The sequence below is a fragment of the Abrus precatorius genome, unplaced genomic scaffold (assembly GCF_003935025.1).
Source record: "Abrus precatorius isolate BTA unplaced genomic scaffold, Abrus_2018 Scaffold2, whole genome shotgun sequence".
Lineage (NCBI taxonomy): Eukaryota > Viridiplantae > Streptophyta > Magnoliopsida > Fabales > Fabaceae > Abrus > Abrus precatorius.
The window spans coordinates 29,107,174-29,116,301 of NW_020874362.1; the positions used below are offsets into that span (position 1 = coordinate 29,107,174).

Genomic DNA, 9,128 nt, shown 5'->3' on the forward strand with positions numbered 1-9,128 from the left:
GAAACAGTCTGAAAATGAATATTTGATAATCTTCAAACATACTATCCTTAAATTATATTTCTGTGATTTACAAAAAAGGAAAATTAATTGAATTACAAATTATTCGGTTCAGTTTACACAAAGGAAGTAAAGGACGCGTCACATGAATTAGATCAGGACATTTTGGTCAATTTTAGATTCGTTCTGGTATATAAACCCCATAAAGCGACCAGCAAAACCTAGATCTGTGACAACGAAAATGGATCTTCAATTTTGCCTGATCTCTTTTTTGCTTGCGTCACTTTTACTTTACTTCCTTTCCAGCCGCAACAGCCGCCAACTACCACCCTCTCCACGGTTGCGGCTTCCAATTATTGGGCACATGCACCTCTTGGGACCCCTCCTCCACCAGTCCTTCCACCGTCTCTCCCTCAGTTACGGACCCTTGTTCTCTCTTCACCTTGGTTCCGTTCCCTGCGTTTTCGTTTCCTCCCCTCACTTCGCAAAGCAATTCCTTCAAAACAACGAGCTTGCATTTAGCTGTCGCATTGTAAACAACGCCGTAAAATGTTTCAATTACGAGTGTTCTCTTGCTTTTGCACCCTATGGTGACTACTGGCGCTTCATGAAGAAGCTGTGCATGAACGAGTTATTGAGCTCTCGTAGCGTCAACAACTTCCAACACTTGCGTGCACAAGAGACTCGCAGACTTATAAGGTTATTGACCCAGAAAGCTAAGGCTTGTGAAGCCGTGAATGTGACGGAGGAGTTGCTTAAGTTGACAAATAGCATTATTTCTAGGATGATGTTGGGGGAGGTAGAGGAAGTATGCGATGTGGTGCGTGATGTCACCCAGATCTTCGGGGAGTTTAATATTTCGGATTTCATTTGGTTGTTTAAGAATTTTGACATCCAGGGGTTTGGGAAACGGACAGAGGAATTGTATCAGAAGTATGATACGTTGGTGGAAAGGGTTATTAGCAAACGCGAGGAGATGAGGAAAAACAAAGCGGTGGAGAATGGAGGGAGTGGGAGGGATGAGGCTGAGTTCAGAGACTTTCTTGATATTTTGCTTGATTGTGCCCAGGATCAGAGCGCCGAGGTGAAAATTAACAGGAGTCACATCAAGGCCTTAGTCATGGTAAATCTCTTTAATTTGCTTTGTTATCCTTGTTTTCTTAACTCTTGAAAACATTTTGCTTAGTTTTATTGCTTGTTTATCACAAGTATGATGCTAAGTACCCTGAAACTACTTGCATGATCAAGTAAATCTTCTGTCCCATATATTTTTTTTTCTCTCTTCTTTACAAAATTAAATGCTCACAAATTGAGAAATATAATTAATTTGAAAAAAAATATCTCGCTCACAATTGTTTGTTAGATAAAGAAGAAGATAAAACGAGAATGTTATTCAAATGTTATAGAAAAAACTACATTGATTTTGAAATCTACCTTTTAGATGCATGTCAATGAAAAAACAAATATAATTAATATATAGAAATATTTATACATAATTTGTAAAGCTTTTTTTTAATAAATGTTTAAATAACATTTAATAAAAAAATGTAATGCATTAAAAATTATGCAATATATGTTAATGTTAAAATTTATAATAAATTATTAGTATTATTATAGAGTTGTGTGCTATTGATTACACGTCGAAAAAACTGCACCAACCAAAATATTATTGCTGTCTTTCTGTTTCTTGGTCTTTGAGCTACTGTGCCCCGTCTATTACTAAAAACAATGACTAATTGCTCCCACGCGACTCACGTTATGAAAGGGCAAAAAATAATTATAAATAACTAACACATATCCTTTTTATAAGAAATAAAAATTAAATTATTATAATTAAAAAATAAATAAACCAATTATATTTTTATAAATATAAATTTTATTTTAAAAACATTTATAATATTAATATAATTATTATCTCATAAATAAATATTTAATAATAATAAAAATTAATAATTAATACACTTCAAATTTATCATATTTTTTATAATTAAAATTAAAAAATATTTTATTTTATTTTATAAAAAGTGTCAAAAAAGTATGTCATGTTAATTATTTATATTTTAAAAATAGGTTTTGTTAACCTCAACTCTAGAGTGAGTTTAAACATTTACAAATAAAATTTTTTATACAAAAATACATAATTATTATTTTGAAGTTATAAAAATATAATAAATATTTTTTTAATAAATTTTTATTATTATTAGTTGTTTATTATCGTGTTGAGGTTAACAAAATTTTTTAAAAATTAATAAAATAAATCACGTGTGTTGGATAAGATAAAAAAAATTTCAACCCACTTGCAAGTTTGATTTGAGTCTCAAGTGTAATAAATATGTTTTTTAATATTTATTAATTAAATTAAACAAATTCAAGTAATAAAATATTCAGATTTAGAAATGACTAAAAAATAAATATAAAATAGAATATATAAACAAGTTTAAAAAAATTATATAATTTTTAAAATGTTATATATTTTAATTAAATTTTTAGTTTTAACTATTTATGTATGATTATATAGCTTAAATTTCTTATTTTTTATATTAAAATGAGTTTTTTCTTAACAAATTTGGGTGTATATTTAAATTTTTAACTTAGTTTACAAAGATTTTTTCTTACAAAAGTTATATATATATATATATATATATACTAAATTCTAATTATACAAATTAAATAATTTAACAGTTAAAAAATTACTTACAAAGTAACTTTTCAATCGTTAGATTATTTGATTTGTATAATTAAGATTTAATGTAAGTCTTTTTAAACTTACATCTAGTATCAATAAATCCTATATATATATATATATATATATATATAAATATTATTTTTTTTATAGTAATATAAATTTAAAAATTTTAATATTTAATTAATAAATTATAACTATTAAGTTAAATGAAAAGATCTAGTGTAACTATATATCAACGATAGATTGTTATGAACTTTCGAATTGTTGTTAGTTATTATTTTATGCACTTTCTAACAATTGTGTTAATTGTTAGATTTCTCAGTGGCGTGCACCATCTAGGAAAATATTTTTAAACCGAATGGTTGATTCATTTTTAATGGGTGTTTGGTTTTTATTTTTAGTTAATACTTTATGAAAGATTAAAAATAATTTTCATACAATAAAAAAATAATAATTTTATATTACTATTTTTTGTTATTCATACTTTTTATAATTTTTAATAAAATAGAAAATAAGTGATAAAAATAAGATATTTCTAACACTTTTTATACACAAATGCCCTTTCTAATTTTTTTAAAACTACTTTCTTAACTTTTTAAAGAAATGTTTATATTTTTTAGATTTTCAAATATTAAATCTTTGTATTCTCATACATTATATTAAAAGGATATAAAATTCTTACTTCTGAAATCACGTCAATGAATAAGCATTCATTACTCTCAATGTCATGGGTTTCGCAGGATTTCTTCGCTGCAGGGACGGATACCACGTCCATTTCAACAGAATGGGCATTAGTGGAACTCATCAAGAACCCTTCGTCCCTAAAACAAGCTCGAGAAGAGATCGACAACGTCGTGGGAAAGAATAGACTTGTTGAAGAATCCGATTGTGCAAATCTACCTTACCTCCAAGCCATTGTTAAGGAAGCATATCGTATACACCCACCAGTGCCTTTGGTTGTTAGAAGATGTGTGACAGAATGTAAGATTGAAAATTATGTCATTCCAAAAGACGCACTAGTCTTTGTGAATGTTTGGGCCATTGGAAGAGACCCAAATAATTGGGACAATCCATTGGAGTTTCGTCCTGAAAGATTCTTAAATCTTGGCGAAGGGGATTCCACTCCCATGGATGTAAGGGGTCAGCATTTTCAACTTTTGCCATTTGGGTCTGGCAGGAGGATGTGCCCTGGAGTAAATCTAGCCATGCAGCTAGTGCCAGCACTGCTTGGGGCTATTATCCAGTGCTTTGATTTTCAGGTGATGGATTCCAAAGGTGTGGTTCTGAAGGGTGATAATATGGTGATTGATGTGGATGAGAGGCCAGGTTTGACGGCTCCAAGGGCTCATGACTTGGAGGGTGTTCCTGTTGAAAGGTTCGGCTGCAAACCACTTGAAATGCTTGGAAGCTAATTCATCTTTTGAATTGGTATGTAGTTTGATTATGGCTTTAAATAAAGGGTGTACCTTGTTCTTGTTCTTGTTCAGTGTATGGAGGCATCCTTTGTTAGTTGTAATGATAAGCACCCAAAAACTATTGCAGTCCAATAAAACTATGAAAGTTTTACTCTACTTTGAGAGTCCATCTAGCTAGACTCAGCCTGTGTTTATATGGGCGTTCAGGAGAAGGAAACGCGCATCCAAGCTGGTTAAACGTAGGTAATGCCATGGCTGTTTTATTTGGGGAACAGAAGAAGGACTCACGTCTGGTTTGTGTTTTGGATCCCACATTGAACACTACTTGGAGCAGCTTTTAGATCCAGCTCAAGGGCGTGAGTTTTGGTTTGTGATTCTAATCCCTCATTTACCCTTATTCATCAACCACCATATATGAGATGCTTACCAACTTCATATCTGATCAAAATCCTGAAAAGGTGAACTCATATTTGTGCCTTCTTCAAACTTCACCAACCACTCATTTAAGAATTTGTTTCCTCTTTTTTGAAATGAATGTTGTTTCTAATTGTATTAAAGTTTAGATTTTCCGGTAAATTCACTTAAACAAAAATATCTAACTTAAACAAATTCAGCTTTTAAATTATGCGAAGGTGTTCTGGCTTTAAGCGAATATATCCTAAAGGTAATTTGTCTTTTGTCATTTTTTCACTGGAGCAAGATGTTTATTGCCTTAGCAAATTTAGTATGTAAATTTTTGTACAATTTCAGCCATTTTTCACCTATGTTATTTACACATATTGCATGGTTATGTTAATTTATTACTTTTATTATTTATTTAATCTAATTTGGAAATATTTAATATGACTATAAACATTTTATTTAAAAAGTTAAGTCAACATGAATTACAAATCTTATTTGATATACTTTTAATTTAATTTTAATATGGATATTATTTAAATTTTTATCCAACTTAATGTATATCACAAATTTTGTTTTTTCTTTTCAATTATAAATGGACACTAAAATCTATTTTAGTACTTATGCACTTAAAAAGTAATTATAGATAGAATCATCCAAATGATATTTATGTCAAAATCACTTTTTCTATACTCGTCCAAATAAAAATGGAGTTAGTTTTAAATTATGTTTACTCATAATCAATTCTACAAAATCACGTGGAGCTCTTCTAAACATACTCATGTTAATTAAAATCTAAAGTAAATTTCAAATAATGAGGGTATTACAGTCCTTTTCATTTTATATTATATGACAAAATATTATACTTTTGCGACTGAAAGCTTCAACCATTATTTAAAAATTGTAACAAAAATCTAACAATTTTTATACCTTTATATTGAAAAAAAAAATCAAATTGTATTTGAATTAGAAGATAGGATATTTACTTATAATTTATTCATTTATGAGTGAAAAAAAATTGTGATGAGTAACTTTTCATGAAATGCTTGTTCAATAAATTTATTTTCACTTTTTATTTTTAGAAATTTTTATTCGACCTTTTTAAGAAACCCAGTTACAACAAACACTCCAAAACAATATGAACCACACGTCGATCTGAAAGTACCTTTTACATCCAGTGGAGAAAACACGTTTATTCCGCTGAGCATCTTCCAAGAGCTGAAAACCGTTTAGCAACGATGGATGAAGAGCATCTATTATTCAGACAAGTTGATTAATTCCCTTCGTACATATTCATAGTTATTAATTAATTTAATAACATAATTAGTAAAAAAAACGTATAATTAAAAAAAACAATTAAATAACAATTAAAAAAATTGATTCTTATAAAAATAGTACTTTTTGTAATAATTTTTAAAATTTAATATTTCAAGAATTAAATCTTAATAAAAAATTTATAAAAAAATGTATTAGAACTAAAATATATTTAAAATTAATTTTAAATAATTAAATAACATGTAATAAGTGAGAGCATGTGACAGAGTTAACTCTGTCAATATTTAACAGAGAATGAATTAACGGTAGATATTAATTCATAATTGCTTAACATTTAAATTCTAAAAGAAAAACTTATTTCAAAACGTGCCAAGACGAAAATTGTATTTAAGTCTACTTAACAACATAATTAATGAAACGTATAATAAAAAATGATAACTAGGTAACGCAACCCTAACCTTCTTCAATCGAAGTGGAGTAGCGTGATTGTCTGCAAAAGCGGTCAATGCATCAAGATCATGAAGGAGGAAATCCTCATCGGAGAAGAATGCGGAATCGGGAGCGTGTTTGTTAAAGCTGAACAATGAAAACCGGAAGAGAGGAAGGGGAGGAACCTGAGAAATGCCTTGGGAGGCGCGAAAGCTTTGAAATAGAGTCGGGCAGTGGATACTCATTCTCTTCGGAGATTCCAATGCCCCATTTTAAAATTACAACAATTATATTTTATTTATAATATTAAATAAATAAATAATAAGTAAAACACAAAATTAATGTTAACTTTTTGTTTTAATAAATGAATGTATTTACTTAAAATTAAAAAAATTGAATAAAAAATAATCAACTCTAAACTTGTGTATTTTATTATATTATATTGATGAAAAAAGACTTGTTAGATTTGAATTATTATTATTTTAAAAGAAAATAATTAATAACAAAATATAATATTATATATGTTCACAATAAATCATAAAATTATTTTTTTTAAATTTTTTTCTACTAAAATTGATGATGTTTTTTATTTCTAACTATTAATTTGTTAAATTTCATATTTATATTTCAATTTCACGTCACATTATCATTTTATTAAATTTTAATGAACAAATATATTATTATAATATAAAATTTATTAAATAATATATTTTAATAAAATTGAACAGTAAAAATAAGGTTGCATTGCAATCAAGTATGGGTAGATTCAGGTTTGGTTTGAATTCAAAAATATGAAACTGAAACAATTGAATTTTTTAATAATTTAAATCACTTTTGCCGAATAATTATGAGTTAGACGGGTGATAAGTGTATCGAGTTAGACGTATCAGGTTAGATGGATGATTTTTCACCAATTTAAACAATAAAGATAAAGCAAATCATCGAGAGGTAAGGATAAGATGAAATACCATGAAGTCAAGATAAAGTACAGGAATCAGTACTACAATGGCTATTGAATCCTTTCCTCTTTGTAAAATTAAAGATGTATACTCTCAAGAGGTTGAAGCCTCTAAAGTTACATTGTTTTCTTGTAGAACTATTGGAGTTCGAGGGGATGGTTGACTTTCTAGTAGAGTATTCACTTCTCTGAAACTGAATGATGCAATGACTCAACTACTTTAAATGGTATTGCAGTCTATTTATGAATCCTTAAGTTAAACTCAAAAAGTTCTTTAAAGTCTCAATTGTGTATCACTACTGGGAGATCAGGCGAATAGATGCAGAGCTAGTTTGCTTTGGTCCTTTATGACATTTGCAGAACATTATCCTAGATGTTGAATTAGATTATAGGAAGGTAAACCAAAAAGGAAAAGAAGCAATATTGTTATCATAACCATTTAATTTGAAGAATCAATCAGAGGGGTTCGATTATCTATAAGTCAGCAATCTTCGTCTGATTCTGATTAAATAAATTTATATATGATTGAATTTATAACTTTATTCAACTAAAATTTAAGATAAATTAATTAATTTTATAAGTAAATTTCAGTTTAAACAATTAAAACTTGCATCATCAATTTATGCTCACTCCTAAGTGAGATTAATCTATACACACTCCTCACATGAAACTTTATCTAAGAATATCGCAATTCAGATTTTTAATATAAAAGAAACTTGTTCAATTTAACTTTTCTACGATGAATTAGAAAGTTCAAAATAAAATTAGAATTTTTTAACTTTATTAAAATTTTAAATTTATAAAAACTATTTATGATTATAAATTTTTTTAATCTATGTTACTAAGTTTTTGAATAAAATTTACAATATAAGTTCATTTACAGTATTAATCTATTAAATAATGTTTTAATTAAAATATTTATCCAAACATAATATATCATCATGCCAACTAAGAACACACAAGAAAATCACCCCTTAATGAAAAGAGAGTCACTATTAAAAAAAAATATGAATTATGTTGACAAATCATTCTAATTAGTTTATAATTTATTTAACTAGAACATAAGTATCTAATAAATATTTTATCTTAATATTTTATCATTTTAAAATTTCATCAAATAATGTTTAAGTTTAGAATTTGCTATAATTTTCTATTTTTAATTTTCAATATTTTAGGAAATTATTAGTTATTATCTCCTTAATTATTTTTATACCAAAAAAATATCCTTTAGTAACATCATTTTTAATATAATAATATCAGTCATTATTTTTATATATAAAAAATATAATAACAAAGTCTGGACTCATTACACTCAAAATGATTTTACTGTATCATTTTAGTGGGACTTATTTTTCTAGACCAGTATTGTAGTTTTGTGTGTGTTGGGCTTTATGTCTCCTGCTTCAGCTAAAAACAATGATTTTACTGCATGAATTCAACCATTAAAAAAATGGTTTAGACCAGTTGACCGCTGATACTAAAACTTGGGTCAATAATACCCTTCAATTAAATTAAGCTAGTATTTAAATCAAATTTAAAGAATGACTTCCGAATACATATATTTGTCATAAAATATTGTATCTTTCTATGGTTCTCTTTCAATGCCCTTCTAATATCAAAATCTTCCTTTCTGGATGGACTCAAATCTTATATTTTAGTATTTCTGACACCCAAGTCGATTAAAAATAGAACAACTTTATGTTGCTTCATTATTTTTTAAAGCTCTTGTTGTCTCAGAAAGGTATAAGGACGAATGTAAATAAAGATTAAATTTGACCAAAAAAAAAAGAAGATCAAATTGAAAAACAAAAAACAAAGGCAATCAGTTCCTTAAAAACCCAAAAGAAATGTATATAATTAAATAACACTCCATTAAACGCTTCAAACTAAATCAAACAGCTCTACTAGATAAATTGACCTCAAACCAAAACGTTACAAGACAAATTAATAATGCTATGTTTATTCTACT

The 9,128-nt window shown here is 27.6% G+C and overlaps 1 protein-coding gene across 1 annotated transcript; it reads left to right on the plus strand.

Annotated features, from left to right (window-relative positions):
- Positions 1 to 238: 238 nt before the first annotated feature.
- Positions 239 to 4,103, plus strand: LOC113859056 (licodione synthase-like). Its single transcript, XM_027491872.1, has 2 exons — positions 239 to 1,120; positions 3,424 to 4,103. The coding sequence occupies exons 1-2, from the start codon at positions 239 to 241 to the stop codon at positions 4,093 to 4,095; spliced, it is 1,554 nt and encodes a 517-aa protein (XP_027347673.1). The 3' UTR covers positions 4,096 to 4,103.
- Positions 4,104 to 9,128: the final 5,025 nt, after the last annotated feature.

Bases quoted from the DNA above. Each gene is read 5' to 3' on its own strand.
- LOC113859056 (XM_027491872.1), top strand. From the start codon at position 239: ATGGATCTTCAATTTTGCCTGATCTCTTTTTTGCTTGCGTCACTTTTA. The intron at 1,121-3,423 runs GTAAATCTCTTT...TGGGTTTCGCAG, and splicing joins ACATCAAGGCCTTAGTCATG to GATTTCTTCGCTGCAGGGAC.